This window comes from Trachemys scripta, chromosome 1 (assembly GCF_013100865.1).
Source record: "Trachemys scripta elegans isolate TJP31775 chromosome 1, CAS_Tse_1.0, whole genome shotgun sequence".
NCBI lineage: Eukaryota > Metazoa > Chordata > Testudines > Emydidae > Trachemys > Trachemys scripta.
Window position 1 is genome coordinate 232,387,373 of NC_048298.1, and position 22,852 is coordinate 232,410,224.

A 22,852-nucleotide genomic window follows, 5' to 3' on the forward strand; every position below is an offset into this window, starting at 1 on the left:
CCTTCCCCCAAGTCCCTGCGCCTGCCACGCCTCTTCTCCACCTCCTCCCCTGAATGTGCCCCTCCCTGCTCCTCCCCTTCCCTCCTGGAAAGTCCTAAGCATCACCTGTTTGACAGCAGGAGGGAAGCTCTGGGAGGGAGGGGGAGAAGCAGGGACATGTCACGCATGGGGGAGGAGGAGGGGGCGGCGGGGATAGCTTGGCTGCGGGTGGGTGCGGAGTACCCGCTAATTTTTCCCTGTGGGTGCTCTAACCCCAGAGCACTCATGGAGTCGGTGCCTATGCAGTTGGGGGTTACAGGTTGTTGTAATGAACCATAAATCCAGTGTCCCTATTCTGTCTATAATTTTTAGTGTCTAGGAGAATTATGAATTTAAGCTCCCAGGCTCATCTTTTGAAAGTGTTGTGCAGGTTTCCTTTGAGGATAAGGACTGAGAGAGCTCAGCTATAGAGCAATCACGTTATGAAAAGTGCTCACTCACAGGCGATGTGGTATTTTTGTCTTATCAGTTTCCTGTGTGAGTTTATTCGAGAGCGTAGTGATTGGCTGCTTTCACCCACATAGTTCCTATTGTGGAATTTAGTGCACTGGATGAGGTACACCACAGGTTGTGATTGGCATGTGTAGGATCCACGGATTTTGAAAGGCATGTTGGGGCACAGGGTTTGATCATGGTAGCAGTGGAGATATAGCAGCAGTTTTTGCATCTGCATTTGCATCTCCGGTGAACATAAGCCGCACATGGCCAGTAGCTGGGTTAGCTGGTGGCCCTGCCCCCTAGGCTTGGGACTTTTAATATAGACTCATAGAAGTGTAGGACTGGAAGGCACCTCAGTAGGCCATCTTGTCAAGTCCCTTGCACTCATAGCAGGGTAGGGTTAAATCTCTTCTCCCCCCACCCCCACCCTAAGCAGACAGGGCCTCATTAGTGGCTGGGGCCAGGTCATTCGGGGCTGAGCAGGGGCTGGCTGTAAGGTGACCATATAACCAGTGTCAAAAAGTGGGGTGGTGGTGGTGGGTTAAGAGGTGTCAATATAAGACTGAGCCCCGAATACCTATAAACTCGGGACAGCTGCTTCTCCACCCTGGCTGTGAGTGAGCCTAGGCACAGCGGACTCTGCCCCACCTGCTGTAGCAAGAGGGGTCTGGCTGGGGGCAATGGGGCCCCACAGAGGGCCGGGCTGGTAAAGGCACAGCAGAGACCCCCCCCCATCCTTTGGGAGCAGGGACCCGCTCGGGTGCCCCTGCTGCCATCGGGGCTCTTTGGCGGGGGGGGGAGAAAAAGGGGACCCAGGACCGCTGCGCTCCCGGTCCCAGTCCCAGCTCCTTTGCTGCTCGGTCTCTCCGGCTCCGCGACTGCCACCCCGGCCCCGCCCGCTCGCTTCTGACGCGGGCGGGAGCTGGCAGGAGGCGGCAGCAGCACCGCAGCGGCAGGTAGGTGCGGGGAGCGGGGGCTGGCCGGGTCCGTCTCCGGGCGGGGAACCGCGCGGATGCCGCTGGCCAGGGGGCCGCGCTCGGAATAGGGGCTGTGAGCCTGTGGGACCCTCCCCCGCTCCGCGCCGGGAGTCCCGACCCCCTGGAGCCGGCTTAATACCTCCCGCCCCCGCCGCGCCCCGGGGCAGCCAGCCGGGGTCACCGTCCAACACGCCTCGGGGCACCTGCCGGGGAGGGTGGCTCCGGGGTCGGGGCTCGGCGGCGGGCGGGTCGCAGGGAGCCCCGCGCAGGTCGGTTCTGCCCCCGACCCCGCCGCAGAAGGCGCTGCCCAGACAGGCAGTGGGAGCCAGGAGCAACCCCGCATCCGCAGCCCTGGGAAGCTGTCGGGACCCCCTCCCCCGGAGCCGTGTCCCTGGCAGCTGTTCCCAGGAGTTAGGACTGACCAAGAATCCGAACTCAGACCCCAGCCCTAGCTAGAGGTTGGGCGCGTGCTAGGTGCCGCTGGAGCCCCACGTGTTGCGCCTGTTGCAAGCCGAGGTTGAGTAACAAGTTCAACCTCAGCCATATCTACTCTGCGTGAGGCGGGTTTTAAAAGTAGCTATTACTTCCCATTAGTATCAGCGCACGGAAAAACCGACCGAGAAAAAGATTCTCGCTTAGTTTGGAACCCCAACCTCTTGAAATTGGAGCTTCCGTTTAAAATGAATGCAAACTGAACTTCATTTTTTTAAACTTAGGATGAAAAATAATAGATAATATTAAAATACTTAAAGCAGCCCAGGATTAATATCTGACTCAGTTTGTGTCATCAAAAGGAAGAGAAAGCTGCATGAAAACATGTTCAAATGGGATACACTTGGTATATACAAAAGGAGAAAATAGGTGGTTAAGATTATTTTTCCGTCTTTATCAGGTGACCACCCAGTAAATATATATTACAGAGTAGGGTCTCCTGTTGATTTTACTGCTGGCAAGACTCATTATTCTGAATGCAGTGTAGTTGTAACTGTGTTGGTCCCAGGATATTAGAGAGACCTGGTGGGTGAGGTAATCTCTTTTATTGGACCAACTGCTGTGTCTCTCACCAACAGAAAGTTGATCCATTATTCTGCGACTGCCACTGAACCAGTCCAATTAGCATCACAAAACTGGGGGTACTGGTTTCCTGATGGAAGAGTTAGGTCATCCAGAGTGTGCTATAAAATCTACATTTTAATATCTTGTATTTAGAAGAGGGGGGCAGAGAGGAAGCCTAAAGTATTGTCTCTTTTGAATGGTATGAGTATGAGAATGAGGTCACAATATTGGGTCCAGTACTTTTTTGACCAGGCAACATTTTTCTCTGCAAATAACAGAGTCATTATTTTAATTACTCTTTTTACTATCAGGGGGTAGCCGTGTTAGTCTGTATCTACAAAAACAACAAGGAGTCTGGTGGCACCTTAAAGACTAACAGATTTATTTGGGCATAAGCTTTCATGGGTAAAACCCTAACTTTCACTCTATGCATCTGAAGAAGTGAGGTTATGTCTACACTATGGGATTAATCCTAATTTACAGAATTTGAATTTTGGAAACCGATTGTATAAAATCGAATGTATGCGGCCACACTAAGCACATTAATTCGGCGATGTGCATCCATGTTCCGGGGATAGCATCGATTTCCGGAGCGTTGCACTGTGGGTAGTTATCCCATAGCTATCCCATAGGATAGGTTGTAGATCATTGACAATGCGCTGGAGAGGTTTTAGCTGGGGGCTGTATGTGATGGCCAGTGGTGTTCTGATATTGTCCTTGTTGGGCCTGTCCTGTAGTAGGTGATTTCTGGGTCCCCGTCTTGCTCTGTCAATCTGTTTCCTCACTTCCCCAGGTGGGTATTGTAGTTTTAAGAATGCTTGATAAAGATCTTGTAGGTGTTTGTCTCTGTCTGACGGGTTGGAGCAAATTCGGTTGTATTTTAGGGCTTGGCTGTAGACAATGGATCACGTGATGTGTCTTGGATGGAAGCTGGAGGCATGTAGGTACGTATAGTGGTCAGTAGGTTTCCGGTATAGGGTGGTGGTTATGTGACCATCACTTATTTGCACTGTAGTGTCCAGGAAGTGGATCTCTTGTGTGGACTGGTCCAGGCTGAGGTTGATGGTGGGGTGGAAATCGTTGAAGTCCAGGTGGAATTCTTCAAGGGCCTCCTTTCCATGGGTCCATATGATGAAGATGTCATCAATGTAGCGCAAGTGGAGGTGGGGCAGTAGGGGACGAGAACTGAGGAAGCATTGTCCACACAAGAGATCCACTTACACGATCTACAACCTATACTGGAAAATGATCCCTCCCTCTCACAGACCTTGGGAGGCAGGCCAGTCCTCGCTTACAGACAACCCCCCCAACCTGAAGCAAATACTCACCAGCAACTACACACCACACCACAGAAACACCAACCCAGGAACCAATCTCTGTAGCAAACCTCGTTGCCTACTCTGTCCCCATATCTACTCTGGCGACACCATCAGAGGACCCAACCAGATCAGCCACACCATCAAGTGCTCATTCACCTGCACATCCACTAATGTTATATATGCCATCATGTGCCAGCAATGCCCCTCTGCCATGTACATTGGCCAAACCGGACAGTCCTTCCGCAAAAGAAAAAATGGACACAAATCGGACATCAGGAATGGTAACATACAAAAGCCAGTAAGTGAACACTTCAATCTCCCTGGATATTCTATTACAGATTTAAAAGTCACTATCATTGAACAAAAAAACTTCAGAAACAGACTTCAAAGAGAAACAGCAGAACTAAAATTCATTTGCAAATTTAACACCATTAATCTGGGCTTGAATAGGGACTGGGAGTGGCTGGCTCATTACAGAAGCAGCTTTTCCTCTCCTAGAATTGACACCTTCTCATCTATTATTGGGAGTGGACTACATCCACCCTGATTGAATTGGCCCTGTCAACATTGGTTCTCCACTTGCAAAGTAACTCCCTGCTCTCCATGTGTCAGTATATAATGCTTGCATCTGTAACTTTCACTCCATGCATCTGAAGAAGTGAGGTTTTTACCCACGAAAGCTTATGCCCAAATAAATCTGTTAGCCTTTAAGGTGCCACCAGACTCCTTGTTGTCTTTTGACTATGCGTGAATTTCTGAGAGAAATTATACATATAAGGACCCTTTACTCTGCCTTGGCTCTGTGGTCGGGAAGCTCATTTAGGACAGTGGTTCTCAAACTTTTGTACCAGTGACCCCCTTCACACAGCAAGCCTCTGAGTCCGACCCCTCCCCCCCATAAATTAAAAACACTTTTTAATGTATTTAACACCATTTTAAATACTGGGGGCAAAGCAGATTTTGGGGTGGAGGCTGACAGCTCGCAACCCCCCCCCATATAATAACCTTGCGGTCCCCTGAGGGGTCCCAACCCTCAGTTTGAGAACCCCTGATCTGGGAGAACAGTATCCACAACCGCTGTACGCTCTCTTGAGCAAGCATCACAGAGTTGACTCCAGTTAAAATGTATAGAGATTGAACCTGCAACTCAGTTACATTCTTCTTATAACTCCGAGAAATTACTTTCTTATTCATATGTTTTTTAATTATATGCAAATACTTCTGGTTGGGACTTTCAAGAAATAATGCTGCTGCTTTTGTAGTTATCCACTTGGGTTGTTCTGAAGGGATTTCATCTTACAGAAAAATACTTAATGAATATAACTTGGGCCCTAATCCTGCAACTGCATGCCCATGGCTGGACTCCAATGATATCAGCTGGTCTTTGTGCATGAGGATCCACCCCTTCAGATAAATTTTCAGGATCAGGGTCTAAATCTTCAGTAACAGTTAAATGTACAAACACCTGCCAGGTGATCCTTTCCTAGAAGGAATGCCTCTGCTTGCAAAGACTTTAATTGAATTATAGAGCAATTCTCTTTTGATCAGAAGTGAGAAAATTAAGAGGTGTGAATTCTTAAGTGATGACTAAAGGGATTCAGAATACTTTGCAGTTTATAAAAATTGTTAAAAATATATTTTCCTTTTTTCTGGTACAAAATACAAATGGATTTATTTAAAAGGAACAATGTGATATTTTGCCTGCCTATGTGTTGTTCCTTTCACATTGGAGAAACAGGACTCACTCATATTTTACAATTTTGATCCATTTGTCTGGTCAGAGGGCATTCAAAACTTTCCTAGAAAGAAAGCCATTAGTATGCAAAGTTCATCCTACATGCATTGAAGGCTACAGTTCTTTAAAGATTAAGTGAGACTACTTCTAGTGTTTTAACTGTTTATATCAAATATTCAGAGGAATAAAGAGAAAATAAGATGGGGAGCCAGCACTGGGGAATAGTGGGGAATGAGAGGAGTGCAGCTTTGCTCGTGTGGGGAATCTGATAGGAGGAGGAACATTTAAGACTTGATCCTGCACCATTGGAATCAATTGGAGTTTTTTCATTGACCTCAGTGAGTGCAGGGGCCCAACTCAGCACACTCAGCAGCAACTTACATTCACAGTGGTGGATGGTTCTCCTCTCCCTACTGACCATAAGGAGAGAGGGGACTTGCTTTAAGTTGTTTTGTGCCTGTGTGTGGGAGGGATGCCCCAGTGCTTTCCCCAGGAATTGAAATTAGGGGGGTGTTGGAATATATGGGGGATGAGGACCAACGAGGGTTGAGACCATGAGGGCAAAGGTGGGCTGTATGGCACATAGTAAAAACTGAAAAATGTTTCACAATCATTTTATTAGATTTAACTCGTTTTAAAATCATCACAAAAATTAAAGCTGGCTAATCAAGCCTACGATGAAGCACTACATCTACATCCTTCTTGGTTTCTTATAATTTTGAACTCTTTGGTGTCTTCTTGTGTGTCCGTTACTTCCAGTCCTTCATGATATGTTCGTGATCAGGCAGAAGGCGACTTCTTTCAGAACACAAAATTCTATTCAATGAGGAAGAAGAATGCTCAACTGTAGCTGTTGTGACTGGGAGTAGCAAGGGATGAATTCCTACTTCTTTCGTCCCAGGAAACATAGTACAAAGATTGGGTCGAACTACTAGTGCTGATAAAGAAGTTGAAATTAAATCTTCTTTCGTTCGTTGTATTATAGTCCACTCTGTGTTCAAAATTCTCTATTGTGTCCGGATCACATAGCAGCCCTATTGTTGGTGGTGCCTCACTCCACTCAACTGTAGGTGTTTTATAAGATGGGCATCTGTAAAAGCTACGTAGAGGTTGAGTAGAATCCAGAAATTGCTATTGTAGATTTGTAAGAATCAAGTCTGTGTACTTTTTCAGCTGGCTTAACAAACACTTCTTGTCCTCACTTAAGGAGTCAATATAAGTACCTTCATTAGTCAGCTTCTGGACTGAAGTCTTTGCTTCTTCCAGTACATTTTCAATAGATATCTCTGATTGATCCAAGGGTAGACAAAGATCTACTACTATTGTAGCAGATACCTGGATGACATTGTTTAATGACCCAAGCGGTTTCAACAGTAGACTTACAAGAGAGAATGGCGATAGCCTTCTCTGAACTTAGTAACAAAAGTAGTCCACCAGCCTCACTACTTTAGATCTGTCCTATCTTGGTGGATACTTTCCAAAGCCAGTAATAACGGTTGCAGTAATTGTAATACAACAGCCAAGAATCACTCATGAGAAAGGCAGCAGGTTTTCCCAGGTTGGACTAATCTGAACTTCAATCCCAGTGTATCTTCTATTTGTTTCCAAGATGTTCAATCCTTTTGGACTCTTGCTGAAAAAAAAAGAGTATAAAAGAGACATTATATTTATGGCTTTTTAATGTATTTTGAAGTTTCTGCAGCTTGTACTAGTGCTAGATGGAATAGATGGCCTCTGCAGTGTGTAGGGTTACACTTTTCTCTGAAAAAAAACAACAAAGAATCCTGTGGCACCTTCTAGACTAACAGATGTATTGGAGCATAAGCTTTCATGGGTGAATACCCACTTCGTCAGACGTATGTAATGGAAACCATTAAGTGCATCTGACAAAGTGGGTATTCACCCACAAAAGCTTATGCTCCAATACATCTGTTAGTCTAGAAGGTGCCACAGGATTCTTTGTTGCTTTTTACAGATCCAGACTAACATGGCTACCCCTCTGATACTTTTCTCTGAGCAAAGCTTGTACTCCATTATGTCTTCTAGAGAAGCTTGTAGCTCCATCAAATGCACAAGCAGCCATCTGTTTGGGGTTCAATTTACAAGGATTTAACTCTTCTAAGATATCGCAGATGCAGCTGATGTTTCTTATAACCTGAACATCTAAAATGCATCTATCAGCCTACCACAGACATCAAGATAACATACACAATGACTTAATACTTGATGCCTATTTGCACTGGTGCATTCATCAACCATGTATGCACATATTTTGAATATGGTGAGAGAGTTCTTCACTTTTTCAACTGCTGAGTTTTTCACTGTTGCACTGCATGCTTCTAGAGAGTCAGCTGAGTTTTTTCAGAAAGATAGCGAGCATTTGCCAGTCTTTGTTCGAAACCAGTGTCTGACTTCAGGATTAACAAGTGACAATGCACTTAGCATTGGCCTCCAGTTTGTAGTGTGTGGTATCTGTTGCTTAAATAGAAAGTATGATGCAACAGCCATGTTGGTTCACATAAACTGAGTTGTGTCTCCAGCATTCTTAATAGCCTCAGTAAGTTCTAAAATTGGTTTTGACAGTGACTGGCTTATAAGGCTTTCTGCATGTTGATGCAGTCCAGAGGCATGGTGTTTTGCAGCCTTTCCATATAGGTTGTCAGTATTGGCTTAGCTGATCAGTCTGGCAAACCAAGCTCCTCTACTTTTACTATATAAATCCATGATATGCCCACATCTTGATACTGCATGCAGTTCTGGTTACCCCATCTCAAAAAAGATATATTGGAATTGGAAAAGGTACAGGGAAGGGCAACAAAAATGATTAGTGGTATGGAACAGATTCCATATGAGGAGAGATTAAAAAGACTGGGACTTTTCAGCTTGGAAAAGAGACGACTAAGAGGGGATATGATAGAGGCTTATAAAATCTTGACTGGTGTGGAGAAAATGAATAAGGAAGTGTTATTTACTCCTTCACTTAACACAAGAACCAGGGGTCACCCAATGAAATTAATAGGCAGTAGATTTAAAACAAACAAAAGGAAGTATTTCTTCACACAATGCACAGTCACCCATGGAACTTTTTGCCAGGGATGTTGTGAAGGCCAAAATTATAACAGGGTTCAAAAAAGAACTAGATAAGTTCATGGAGATTAGGTCCATCAGTGGCTATTAGCCAGGTTGGGCAGGGATGCAACACTATGCTCTGACTGTCCCTAGCCTCTGTTCATCAGAAGCTGGGAGTGGACGATGGGATGGATCATTCAATGATTCCCTCTTCTGTTCATTCCTCTGAAGCACCTGGAATAGTCGCTGTTGGAAGACAAGATTAGTTTCCTGTCACAAATCTAGCATTCTGGAGCGAAGTCACTAAAACATAGTCCAATGCTCTGGCTGCTGTTTGTTGTGCCTATGTTCACTCTACCGCTCCCTCCCCAATGGCCCTGCACTGTCACCTTCTGCTACCACCTGCCACTGTGACCTCTGCAAGTCGGTCTCTTGAGGTTCCACCCACTGCTCAGTGATTTCAGCTCTCAGTGGGGGAAACTGCTGGTGCAGGCTGGGCTGTCTCTTCCACAGAAACATTACCCCACAGCAGGTCTAAGCACTTAGACCCGATCATCAGTGATTTCAGTTCTAGTGGTCACTTAACAAACCAACAGACTCTCTATGAAGTCTAATCAGTTCTCTCTCTCTAAACAGGAGAGAGAGGCAGGTGAAATAGTGCCTGTGCCTCTTAGGCAGAGCCCACACCACCAAGCAAAACACCTATCTCCCCCTGCCCCCCTTCACTAGGATGTGGCATCCAAACCTCCTGCTTAGAGAGCGCAGTTCAGTTGAGGGTGACCAGTGCTTAATTTGTAATGAAAGAGGTGCTGGGGCTCAAGCAAGTTTGTTACTTTCATAACTGATGTGACAAGCCCAGAGGTCCCAGGGCTATGAACTGCCAAGCCTAGAGGTGCCGGGGCTCAGCCCTGGCAAGCCCTAGCACAAATTAAGCACTGAGGGAGACCCCCCTTGTTCAGTCAGTCTAAGCACAGTCCTGCTGCCCTTTACTCCTACAATCAGGATAACAACATTTCATACTTAAGTGATTTGTAACCCAAGACTAGCCAAAATTGATCACTTGGGTAGCATAACTCTGTCTGCTGGATACCTAGGCAGAGTAGGTGTGTTCATGTAAATACAGTCTGGTCCTGAAGCCTTTCCACCCATCACTGGCTCATCATTAGCTATCGGGGAGAGCTCATTCAGACCTTATAAATTATCATTTGAAATGATTAGTTAGGCCAATATAGCCAAAACAAATGTGCCAACATTGTCATAAATAACAGCTGTATGAGGAAGCTAGTCTTTGTTCATACTTTTCAAACCCATTATGCTTTCTCCGATACAAGTATTTTCTCATATATTGTGTATGCTTTTAAAGTGTGTATTAATATTTCAATTTCATTTCAATTCAAATGTCCAACCAACAACTAAATTGGTAGCACTGCATGTAACGGGGGGTGGTGATGGGGAAATTCAGGGGGCTGTACACCCCCCCAGGGGGCATCTAGGGAAATCCCTGGGATGCCCTGTTAAGAGGTCTCCCACACTGAAGGAAGCTCAGGTGGCTCAAAAGAGCAGTTTGGAGAGGAGGGGCAGCATGCAGGGAACTGCACTGGTGATTTGGCCAGAGAACGGCAGGAAACCAGCATTCTGTTTCTCAATGTTTCATTTATGGGGGCACCCCAACAGTAAGACTATCTGGTACTAAGTACAGATAAGACAGCTGGAGGCTAACGTATCTGGTATTAAAAATCTACCCAAACTTGTGCAAAAACTTATAAAGGGGAAAATGGCAGAAAATAACTGGACGCCAGAAATGATCCTATTCTTTGATATATTGTTCTCTTTCCATCAAAATATTTTCATTTTTTAAAGTGACACCAAGGAGTTATGCTAAGTTAAGCATTGTTATTTATGTACTGAATTCAATGAGAAAATGTCAGGTTTGATCATTATAGGAAGTTTCTGAAATTCCACCCAGAAATGTTTGTCTTTACTTTTTAATGCTCAACATACTCTTTGTGCTCCACATTCTTGCAGCCATTCACCCTTTCTCATAGCTAAGTAAGACTGGTCCTGTTTGATACTTGAAAGGGAAACATATAAGGAGGAGTTTAAAAAATAAAAGGCAAGCAGGTGTTGCAAGATGTAATGCTGTTGACTCAGTACACAGCGTTCTTCTGAGCTCATCTCACAATATTATACAAGGGGTACTGCTCAGCTGGAAGTGCCTGAGATGTGAACCAGTGATCATCTAAAGATCCTTGGCCCTTTTCACAAGAATAGAGTGGTTAACCCTCGTGTCCTGCTCTAATTGCAGTTTTTAGGTAATTATATTCTTCCTAGCTAAAATCCCTCTGTTTCAATTGAAGAAGCTATTCTTCACTCCCCCCCCCAATAGAAAACAAGTGCTGTGTAGTGTGACTGGTGCAGAATGGTCCCATTGTTCCATTGCAGAAATGGGTGTATTTCACTAGTGCACAGTGCTTTTCAACCTTTTTTCATTTGTGGATCCCTAAAAGATTTCTAATGGAGGTGCGGACCCCTTTGGAAATCTTCGACAGTCGGCGGTTCCCCAGGGGTCCGTGGACCAGAGATTGAAAACTATTGTTCTGTAGTGAAGACAACATTTCACAGACAGCTTAGATGCAGTCTGCAGACCCCCAGGGGTCTGTGGACCACCGTTGAAAACCACTGCACTACTGGGTAGGTGATTCCCTCCAATGTACTGCAAATTTATAAAGCGTGTTGAGAGCCTTCTGGAAGAAAAGTACTATATAAATTTAAATAATGTGTGGAGTACATTAATATAAATGGGTGGAGTACGTTAATATAAACTATCGGTCGGCAACCTTTCAGAAGTGCTGTGCCGAGTCTTCATTTATTCACTTTAATGTAAGGTTTCGCGTGCCAGTCATACATTTTAATGTTTTTAGAAGGTCTCTTTCTATAAGTCTATAATATAGAACTAAACTATTGTTGTATGTAAAGTAAATAAGGTTTTTAAAATGTTTAAGAAGCTTCATTTAAAATTAAATTAAAATGCAGAGCCCCCCGGACCGGTGGTCAGGACCCAGGCAGTGTGAGTGCCACTGAAAATCAGCTCGCGTGCCGCCTTTGGCATGTGTGCCATAGGTTGCCTACCCCTGATATAAACTATTGAAATTCAGCTTTGAAGTGTTTTTTGAGAGCCATTATTGAGGTCTTTCTTTTTTTTACCCTCTCTAGTGAAACATGACATCAACAACATTGTTTTTGTGCAGTATAACAGTATTTCTTTATTCACTCAAGGCAGGTAAGTTAATCAGTGGATCCTTAAGGGTTTGTTCTGAAATTGGTTCTTTCACAGACATTACAGTAATTTTCTTCGAGAGTAGCTGTTTCCAAATATATGTACATCTAAAGATAAGCAATCTTAATAATAGTGGTACTTCTGTGCTTAGGGGATGCAAATGTTTCCATTGCATACTGTCTTAATAACAGTAGAAATCTTTGAAGCAGAGTGTAATATGCAGCATTCTGGCATATTAAATGTCTTATTGGACAACTTCTGGGGCTTAGCTTTGCTGAATGTGTTCACATTATAATGAAACATACTCATGGTCATAAATTTGAAGATATCAACTTTGTAACCAGTTAATCATTTTGCTTAGTTATGATAACCTACTTTTTGTATATGTAACCCTTCTGCCCATCTAAGTTGGCAGCAACAAGGGCCGGGTTCTGTATCTAGAGGTTCCGTTTCAATAACGCAATGCAAAACCGGCTCAAGCCCCCACCCAGTGACCTGGGACAATTACATACCACCCCTGGGCGCCTCTAAGAGGCAATACTTCCCCTCTCGCAAGCACGGAGTCTGAGTGTAGCAGAAAATGTTTAATAACATGAGGTAAACGACATCAGCATTAAATTGGAAAAAACACCACAAACAGGATTCATAACACAAATCTTGAGCAAAAGACCCACCCCAGCAAATTGGGCCGTGTCCTTTCCCTTTGGTTCTTGAATCCAGCAACCCAAAAAGCACCCAGAGTCCCCAAAGTCCAACCGCAAAGTCTCTTGGGTCCAGCAACCACCCAAAGTCCAACAACCCCCAAAGTCTCTGTCCCTGGTCAGTGCAGCCCCAGCGTAAAAGGGGGGCACACAGGGTGTTAAGGGGCACCTTACATGATCCGAGGCTGACCAGCCATCTCTCCGTGGGGTGCCGCCGCCGCCTTCACTATGAGCCAGTCCACTTCCTGCCCTGCCACGAGCTGCTCCGCTCCCCTCACCGACCTGTGAGCCGCTCCAGTCATCCCCGCAAATGGCTCTGCTCCATTCACTGACCTGTGAGCTGCTCCAGCCATCCCCGCAAATGGCTCCGCTCACCGTTCCTTGGGCCGCTCGCTGCTCCTCCAAACGGCTCCACCAGCCGCTTAGCAATATAGCTTCAGGCACCCCCACTAGTTAACACAGCACTCAGTGATCTCAGCTCTTAGTAACTCTTAATGATTTCAGCTCATAGGAGGGGAGGCCCAGTGCTGGTGTACTATTGGCCCAAAGTGAATTCAGCTCAGCAGCCTGTAACTGGACTCCTCATGGAATCAAAGTTAGCTCTGACATTCAACAGTGGAGAGAAGATGGGGTACAATTGGTGTTTCAGGCCCTCAAGAAGGGGGGAGACACATACTGTCAAGTACAAATACCCATCCTCTCTCAATTCATTGGGTTGTGGAACCCATGTCCCTTGTCTAGCGAGAGCTACTTAGGTGATGGTGAGACCCTCTGTCATAAAACAGTTTCATTGTCCTTGATTCACATAATCAGGGTAACAACACTTTATTCCTCCTTCCCCAATAACAGAGAAACTGGGGATCCCACCCCATCCAAAGTAACCACTTTCAGTTGCTGTTGTCTCATGCCAGGCGGGTGGGTGTGCCTATGCAAACAAGATCAGCCCCTGGAGTTCTTTTCCACAATCTCCATAATTCACCACCAGATGTCAGGGTAGAGCTCATCTTGACTCTGCTTACATATAGATATAGCTCTGAATTGCATCCATCTTGCTTTGCCCTTCAGTCATGGGCTAACAATCCAGATCTGCTGCTGCTGCACTCTCTCTCTCTCTCTCTCTCTCTCTAAATTTCTAATAGATCTGGTCTGAATAAGATGTTATTGGGGACAGACAGTTATTGAATTTTCATAGAATGTTACTAATGCAAAATGTGCACATTTAGTGAAAAAAAAAATATGAATTGCTAGCGTGATCTCCATATATCCTGGTTAATGCCTTGCTTCCTTATCATATATACCAGCATAAATAAATTACTATAATACAATAACCTAAAATGCTTCTTCACTTGATCTAATAGGTGGAACTTGAATTTAGATGTTTGGGGTGAGAGAAATATCTGGTTTTCCCTAACCGTGTTTTTTAATATAATATAGTTGAAGTTTAAAAAAAATATATATAGATGAGGTGCAGTATGAAAATTTATCTTAAATATATGCAGTAATACAAGAAATTTTGACTTTGCCTCTACAGTTAGAAAAAAAATAGCTTATTTGTATTAGCATATCATTTGCACAATAATATGCCGTATTATTCAGTGTTATCTGATCATGTAATAGTAGTAATAATATCATAGCGATAATGCTACATAATAGCATATAATGCCTTTATATTCCGAAGGATCCTATATTGTTTTTCAAGCTAAGGGCCAAATCCTCCTATCCAAAAAGCTTGCAGCCGGACACAGTCTGATTAAAAGAAAAACGCGATGAATTTTCATTCACTGAGTTTCTAACAGATCATTCTGGTGAAGATGGGTTTTATGTCTGTGGACAGAGGAGCTGTGTGGCTCGCTAGCCCAATGGATGTCCTAACTTCTGTATGGAAATTTTGTGGCTAGCAGGCCATTAGTGGGGAGGGGCTGATCATGTGGGATATCCGCTGGCTGCTCTCTACCATGGCAACAGGTACTCCTGTTGGCCTCCCAGCCTATGCATCTTATAATTCTTACCTGTGCCATGAAAATACTAGCTGGCACAGAGAGGGCTTCCTAGAAATTGATGTTGGGAGTTCGTAAAACACGTCGCTGTTTTGGATACTGCTTCGGGTTTGGTGGCAGAAAGGAGCCTATTCCACTACCCTTTATGTTCTTTATAGCCAGATCAGGTCAATATTTGCATGTGTTTCATACCCTCCACATTTAAAAGGGAAGGGATTTCTTTGGCTCTATAGGTACAGAAATTACTTCACCCACCACTAAAATACAGCCCTTTGTCACAGGCTGTAGCAACAGTTTAACAGCACACAGTACTACAGAAAAAATGTGTTGAAGTAGAGCATGAGAGAGAAAACCATAATCCAACTGAAACAAAAGGAATTTTAGATGAGCAATATGTAGTGATTGAGTCTGAAATATAACCATGACACCAGAGTTGACAACTCTAACAAAAGGTTCATAAGGTAGGATTTTTCAAAAATGCTCACCGCTAGGCTAATTCCGCTCCCACAGAACCCCACTGAGTTCAATGGGAGTAGAATTAGGCCAATATTGAGTGCTTTTAAAAATCATACCCTTCATGCTCATGAGAAGGTGGCTGAGTGGAAACCCCTTGATATTTGTACAATTTATACTTTCATCTTCAAAATTCCATTAACTAGATGCTTTTACATACAGAAAGATGGGAACATGCATTATTCTCTCTTTTGATGGCTTATTTCAGATGAAGAAGCTACATTAAGAAACAAAGTAAGAACAAATAAGAAGTCTGTGTGTGTGTGTCAGAGAAAACAACGATTCACTAACATTCTGCATCGAAGATGAAAAACAAAAATGGCAGCCCTGCAGTAGGGATTTGCCCATGTTTAAAGGTGCAACATGCAGAACCAGAATATTTCATTTCAGTTGCCTAGCTACATCTACCACATCATTTGAGTATGATGATGTATCTTCCAGTCTGAAGATGAATAACAGTAGTTCTCTCTCCTGTAACTGAATTAAGGATGAATGTTGAAATTGTAGTAAACTTTGTCAACATAGTAAAGAAATAAACTCAAAATTTTATTTTACAAATTTTAAGCTCTTCTCTTGTTTTTCATTTTGTCTTCCTTTAGAGGAATGCGAAGTCTATGATGTGTTTCTTAAGCACAATTTTGTACATAAAGGACAGCCACTTGCTGTCAACTGTTCAGTAGATAAAATACTGAATTTTGAAAACACAGACTACAACTTGACTTGGTACAAAACTGGTAGCCAAACATCTGTGTCTAAAGACGAGCATTCCAGAATTCACCAGCAAAAGAACTTCATTTGGTTTCTCCCTGCAACTTTAGACGATTCAGGATCCTATGAATGTGTTATAAGGTAAAGACTTTTTTAAAAAAAGTTATACTACTGCAGAAGTAAGCTGCAAAATTGTACGTAGGGTTTTTTTTGTTTTTGCTTTTTTTGCGGAGGGTGGGTGGGTGTGATAATCAGCATATAGTTACATTTCTTCATAAGTCCTGCTGTGGAGGGAATTAATACAATAGAGGGCATGTTTATAATATTTTTACGCTTTCAAGTTGGGCCAAATATAGAATGGTCAGTTTACTATAGAAACTACAGACTTCCAAACCCCTCCTCTTCCTCTTCTAAAAGAAGCTGCATATCTTGAAGTTGTGAGGCTATACACATGGATAATACGATAAGTAGTTTAATTCAGCTATTTTATGTTCCATTGCAGGAATTTATCAAGCTGCAGAAAAATATATATGAACCTAAGAGTTTTCAAGAATATTTATGGTTTATGCTTTAATGAAGAATTTGCCATTGGGGAGGAGATACTAACATCGTCACATGCTAAGGTTGTGTGTCCTCATTTGGATTATTTCAGAGATGAGGAGAATACTTTGCCCCTTCAGTGGTATAAGGTAAAAATAGTACTTTTTTTGCGGTCATAACTCCTTGATATGTAAACTGTAATCAGTGTTTTTTAATATCAGTCACTGATCTTTATGAATGGCAATGGAAAAACTACAGCATATTTTAAATGAGACGAGCTTTTGCAAAATAAACTGAGAAAAGGTGACAATTACCCTTTAGTTTTTGTTCTCTAAAGGCATGTACTAGTTAGACACCCCCTAATTTTTGGTCTGTGCCTTGTATTTATGAATTATGGATCAGAAAGTGAGCTCTAATTTGAGCCACCAAACCACATGCCATATTCTTACTTGCTAGTGAGGTGTAACTGCCTTGAATATAATTTCCTTGTGAAAATAAATTTAGTAAACAATGTTCTCATCTTTCATAAAGGGAAGGTATCTTGTGTGGGGGTGCTATGCTCCCTCTTACATTAAGGGAGTGCTTAACACTTCCCATTATACAATTATGTTACGCAGTCAAAATGACGGTGGTTGCTGCAGCTCTTTCCCTCATCCAGATATTCTTTGGACTAGCAAAGGTGTGCTGGGCTGAGAGCCAAGGGTCCTTGATGGACCAAAGGGTCCAGCCAAGGGTAAAAGTTGGGAAACTTAAGTCACAAATCCACCCAATTTGGGCGTTATCAATTTTGGCCTTTATTTATACAGTTTCTGACAGAATTATTGTCATTTATAGCATCTGGACATACATTTATGCCAGACAAATAATAACAGACAAGACGGAGTTGGCAAAGGGCTCAAGTTACCACATTCCGGGGCATCGGAAGTCCTCCTAGAATTCTTGATGGTTGTTGTTTCCCTGATCTCTTGGCCTGGTCTTTCAGTCCTCTCCTTCAATTTCCGGTCTGGTGTTTCTCCAGTTTAGACCCTTGTTCAGTTAGGTATTTTTAATACATTTCTGCATTACAGATTACTTAATAGTGATCCAATGGGCTGTTAACAAACCAGCCCTTTGGGTTTTGGATGACCCATGCATTGTGCATGCTCAAATTCAAGTGCTCTGGTTTTGCAGTTTTGGTGTCATGTTGTTTTTGTGTCACCTTACCCTGGATCTCCTCTGTTAAAAAGGCTTCTTGTTGTTACAGGGTTGTGTGTTTTTACCCCCAGACTTCCAGCACAACATGTTACCTTTGTTTTGTTGGCAATAATATCATTTTAAGCAAATCATCAATTCTGTATAAAGGAATTGCCAAAACCACACTTATGCCAGCAAGGTCTTGACCTAAGAGTTACTTCATTTGTACTCATTCACTCCCCATAATTACAAATCATTAAAAACATAGCTATCAAAACTCCTAATCTTACTGTTAATAATACTCCATTTTATATTTCAATGTTATAATGAGTGTATGTTCTCCCCTTCTGCCTTTTAATCTATTAGAAAGGGTGGGGGAGTTATGGAAAACATGATGATGATGATTCTTTAATGTCCGTATTTCTTATTTTCTTTAAAACATGGGTTTTTCATTCAAAGTCCAGTTTTCTTGGCAAATCATTTAAAAAAAATTAATGATTTTTTTCCCCGTGAATGCATTTTGAGAGGAGTTTCTGTTTTAGGACCTTGATATTTAGTTTCTTTTAATGACTGTCCAACAATGAGTTCTAGATACCTTTTTTCCACACCGGTGTTTGGTGCCCTTTACAAGCCTTATTAGTGAGCAAGGATTCATATCCCATTGAGAAGTTACACAAGGTCAATTCTGAAAACGCAGGGAACAGATTTAAAAATTGTATTAAAGCTAATGTTAAAATTATATAATATTCAGCTTGAGGAAAGAGTGTCTGTACATCTGGAAGTAGTGCTTAGATTATCTAAAAATACATAAAATGAAAATAAGTCATACAATACATATAGTACATAATCAGCAATAACCCAAATTTAGATTAATAAGTCTAAAGATACAGTATAGATATTAGTATCCAAATATTTGGGTACATCACTCATGCAAAAGTTATACAGAGAGTTGGTTGTGGAAAGCAAATATAGCAATGAGTGCAGATTGTCCCTCAGTAATTGAGAAATTAGGATAGGTCATCCCTTAGAAAATACAATCCATCAGGGAAGTATTTCAGTTACTTTCCTGACTTTGCTTCTCATCGGCACTCCAGCTAATCTCCCCTGGTATTGCCAATGTCCTGTGATGTGTTCTAGATAGATGTCCCTCAACCATCTGATGGCATCCGACGTCATGAGTTGCCACATCAGCCAAGTGTAGCATTGACCAATGCCGCATCCTCTAAACACGTGCTCGTTACTGGGGTCCCATGCACCCAGAGCTCCGATGATCAGCGCATGAGTTTGAACCTCACAGTCCCTAGCTCTCAAGGTGTTGGACAGAAGGACGTATTTCTCCAGCTTCCGAGATCAAGTGTCGTGGAAGGCCAGGGTCCTATTTTCAAAGGCAACTGTGACATCCAGCATGATGAGCTTCTTTCGTTCCTTGTTGATGATGACGATGTCCAGTCGGAGTTGTCTGTCCGTTCCGGGGATGGCAGAGTTTACGGCCACTTTCCTCAGGGGTGGCGGGATGGCTCTGACTAGGCAATTCTGGATGGCATTGTGTCACAGATGCCAGGCTCTGGAATGGGGCTTGCAGCTACACAGGACTTAGGGTAGTGTCTCGTTGGCATAGCCACACTTCCTGCATTGCTTGTCCCGATTCCTGTGGCAGATGGCTCAGTTCAGTGGGATGCAGTTGAGCCGGGCCTTGTGGATGCACCTCCAGTTGGCATATCGGGTGACGCTGCCCCCGGAGTGGTTGCTGTCATCCCACTTGCATATCATCTCAAAGGCCTTGCCCTCGTCTGGCTTCCGTTTCAGGTTTTCCACGTACTGGCAGCGGATGGCATCCTTCAGGGTCCTCTCCAGCATGGTTCTAGCTCTCGGAGTGATGATATTGTGCTCTTTATTCTTCACCTGTGGCACCAGGACTCCCAGCTCCTGGCGTTCCTCGCACCACGTCCAGTGGCAGCTGATACTTTCTCCAGTCATTGTGTAGCATTTCAGGTATGAGTCCAGAATGAAGCAGTCTCCTCCTTCTCTTCCAAATTTGCATTACAGTGAGCCACTCGAGTAGGTGGTTGGAAGGGGTCCTGGCTATTTACTTCCTGATGACGTCCTGGCTATTCACTTCCTGATGACGTCATGCATAGCACTCTGCAAAGTTCCTCACCATGGTGTCAGGGCACGTCAGTAGGTAGAAGGCATGAGTGATCACCGCAACATTGCACAGATCACCCATTTGAGGGACTTTGGTGCCTCCCTGCCTGTGTGAAATGTACACCAGTTCATTGATGGCCCTCTGGGGAAGAAATATCCACTTCTTCACTAGCTGCCTAAAGGTGCTGTCTGCCTTGTTAAGAAGTACCTTCACCATGGCAGATCCCCTCAGGACAAATGAAATACAGGGGATCAGGAAGATGTTCAAGGCATTGATCTTCTGCCATGGTGCCAGTAGAGAGGAGTCGATCCTGGCTACATCTCGTAAGATCTCTGTGATGGTATCCTCAGGTGTCTGCTGGATGCAGAAACCTATGACTACATCTCTAATATGGCAGATTCAAATCTTTTCCTTTTTTCCACATTGCCTACTAGAAGGAATGTGCTAGATCTGTGTGCTTGGCTGTGCAACCTGTAAAATGGCGCTACTTCTGCATATGTAACCGACCATTCCCATGGGCTACATGACTTCCTCCAGTGGCTGGTACACAACTTGTTCCTGCTTCTTGCTGTTAGTCCTTTAGCTTAAGTGGTAGAGGTCTGTGTGGCAATCTTGAAGGTGCAGGGTTCAAGCTACCTTGATTATTTATGAAGGGGACTGTTACAGTTGTACATAATAGAAATGTTTTTTTCTTAACGAAACAGTCCTTGGTTATGACATAGTAAAAAAATACATTAAAAGAGTGCTGGTAAAGTTGTCTAGCACTCAAAAAACAGGAAATGCCAGAAAGTCTTGTGATCTAATCCTACCTCTTCCACTGTCTTACTGTCTGACTTCGGCAAGTTCCTTTGTCTTCCTTTCTCCATTTCCCGCACTGTTAAATCTGAATAATAATAGTTATCCACCTTCCTCGCAGGAATGTTGTGAGGATGGATTAATGTCTGTGCAATCCAAAGCTCCATTTAAAAAAAAAGTTAAGTACTCTAAAAAATCAGATACTAGGTATGTCAAGTTGGGTGCCCTATCATTGAGGTATCCTAAGTTAGTGGACATTTTCTGCAAATTCTGGCCTCTCATTGCTTTAATTCCCCCTCTGTAAAATGAGTTATTGTAAGTAAACCTGTCTGTGGACAGACCTGGAGTTGGTTTGAATCACAACCTCAGAGCCTAGGGAAATGTTGTGTTTTTCCAAGACAAACCAGGGAGACTGTCCCAGCTTTATGGTCCAGGAAAAGCTTAGGCTGCAGCATACAGGCAAGCCCTGGAGGGACGTGATATTGTATTCTATCTGTGATTTAACAGAGCATTGTAATTGTGTTTAGGAGTGTGAGCTGCTTGAAGAGGAAAGGTTTGTCTCTTTCAATGATTACCTTGTGATTAAAAATGCAACTCTACATGACAAAGGAAACTACACATGCAGAACATCATATACTTACAAGGGAAAACAATATAACATTTCACGAGACATTAGTCTAACTGTGACAGGTATATGCCTTTTTATTTTTTATGTCCTTGCACTTCAAAAATACTATCCAGATTCTCAGCTACAGCTAAAGAACTCTGTGTGTGTGTGTGTGTGTGTGTGTGTGTGTGTGTGTGTGTGTGTGTGAGACAGCGAGATGGTGGTTTACACTTCACTTTCGTATTCTTGTGGTTCTGCTGCCGCCATTGTGTTCAGGGTTGATCCCCTTGTGCCAAGATAGAGCAGCCCCAGAACTTAAAGAAGAGAGACAAGTAAATTAACCTAAAGTAGCAAACAAAAACATCAAGGGTTTGGCTATTGCATTTTAATATTGATCACTATCTATTCAGAAGTCACTGTTTGCATGTCTGTCTTTAAGAATGTCATCACTGTGGGCGTGTAGCACTTACCATATGCTGCAGCGGCCATTGAATTTCTGAAATAACTTTGTTTTTTTGTTTAGTGAGTCCACGGAACACACCACCAGAAATATTTTACCCAAGAAACAATACCATTGAAGTAGAACTTGGTAAGCAAGTTTTCTTACAACAAAATAATAATGTGTATCCTAAACGGAATTTAAACTCAAGAGGATTTCCAAGTGCTGTTTGCTTAGTCATATCTTCCTTTACAGCAAAAGTGCCCCTTATGCAACAAAAAACTACTAAGCGTGTGTCTATACAACAGCTGGGATGATGCTTTCCTGCGTGGGTAGACAGACGCACAAGCTTTGATCAAGCTAGCATGCTAAAAATAGCAGTGTGGCCACAGTGGCATGGACTAGCTGCCCAAGTTTAATTCTGCCCAACCCCCTGGGTACATACTCTGGTGGCTAGCCAAGCTGCTACAGCCACGCTGCTATTTTTAGCAGGCTGTCTTGAGCAGAGGTAGTGCATGTCTGTCTACCTGCGCTGGGAATCACCCTCTCAGCTACTATGTAGACAAACCTTTAGCAGCCAGGAAACTCCATGAGATTCAGCTCAGAGGGTCTCTCATATATTAACTTCCTGAGGGAGAAGAAAGTGGAACAGACAAGAGGTTTGACCTTCCAGACCCTAGGAAATGTCCAGGGAATATTTTGAGAGGCAGAGGAAGTTGTATGAGGCGACATTGCTTTCCCCAGCCGCCTTCTTCACTGCAACACAGCTCCTTCTGTGCTCTTTAGGAGTGGCTGCTCCAGAACACCTACAGATGTGGAACAGATCCAGTGAGGAAACCCCTGTGAAAATTTTGGATGGCTGATGCCACAGAGAATGGCTAGTCTCTCCTGGATTCAGCTCCGTCTGGCCCAGCCAGTCCCCTTCCTAACCTGCAGATCCCTGAACTTGTACATTTGGGTCAGAGGGGTTTCTGTGAAATGGAGCGGGAAGGCATGGAGAACGTAGTGTGGAGCTGCTGTTGTTGCTTTGCCCATCCTGGACAAATTGGAGAAATGGTCTGAGGTAAACAGGATGAAGTTTAACAAAGACAAATGCGAAGTGCTCCACTTAGGAAGGAAAAATCAGTTTCACACATACAGAATGGGAAGAGACTGTCTAGGAAGGAGTACGGTGGAAAGGGATCTAGGGGTTATAGTGGACCACAAGCTAAATATGAGTCAACAGTATAATGCTGTTGCAAAAAAAGCAAACATGATCTGGGATGTATTAACAGGTGTGTTGTGAGCAAGACACGAGAAGTCATTCTTCCACTCTACTCTGCT

General features: G+C 43.4%; 1 protein-coding gene across 1 annotated transcript in view; it reads left to right on the forward strand.

Moving 5' to 3' along the window:
- Positions 1–1,393: 1,393 nt before the first annotated feature.
- The window catches only part of LOC117871356 (interleukin-1 receptor type 1-like), a gene marked incomplete at its 5' end in the record, with an annotated part of 29,990 nt that continues 8,531 nt past the window's right edge, over positions 1,394–22,852 (forward strand). Inside the window, 5 exons of the mRNA XM_034759263.1 lie at positions 1,394–1,433; positions 15,721–15,970; positions 16,332–16,518; positions 21,011–21,173; positions 21,614–21,679. Of these exons, the coding sequence (XP_034615154.1) occupies positions 1,394–1,433; positions 15,721–15,970; positions 16,332–16,518; positions 21,011–21,173; positions 21,614–21,679 (706 nt within the window). The remainder of the gene's footprint in view (positions 1,434–15,720; positions 15,971–16,331; positions 16,519–21,010; positions 21,174–21,613; positions 21,680–22,852) is intronic.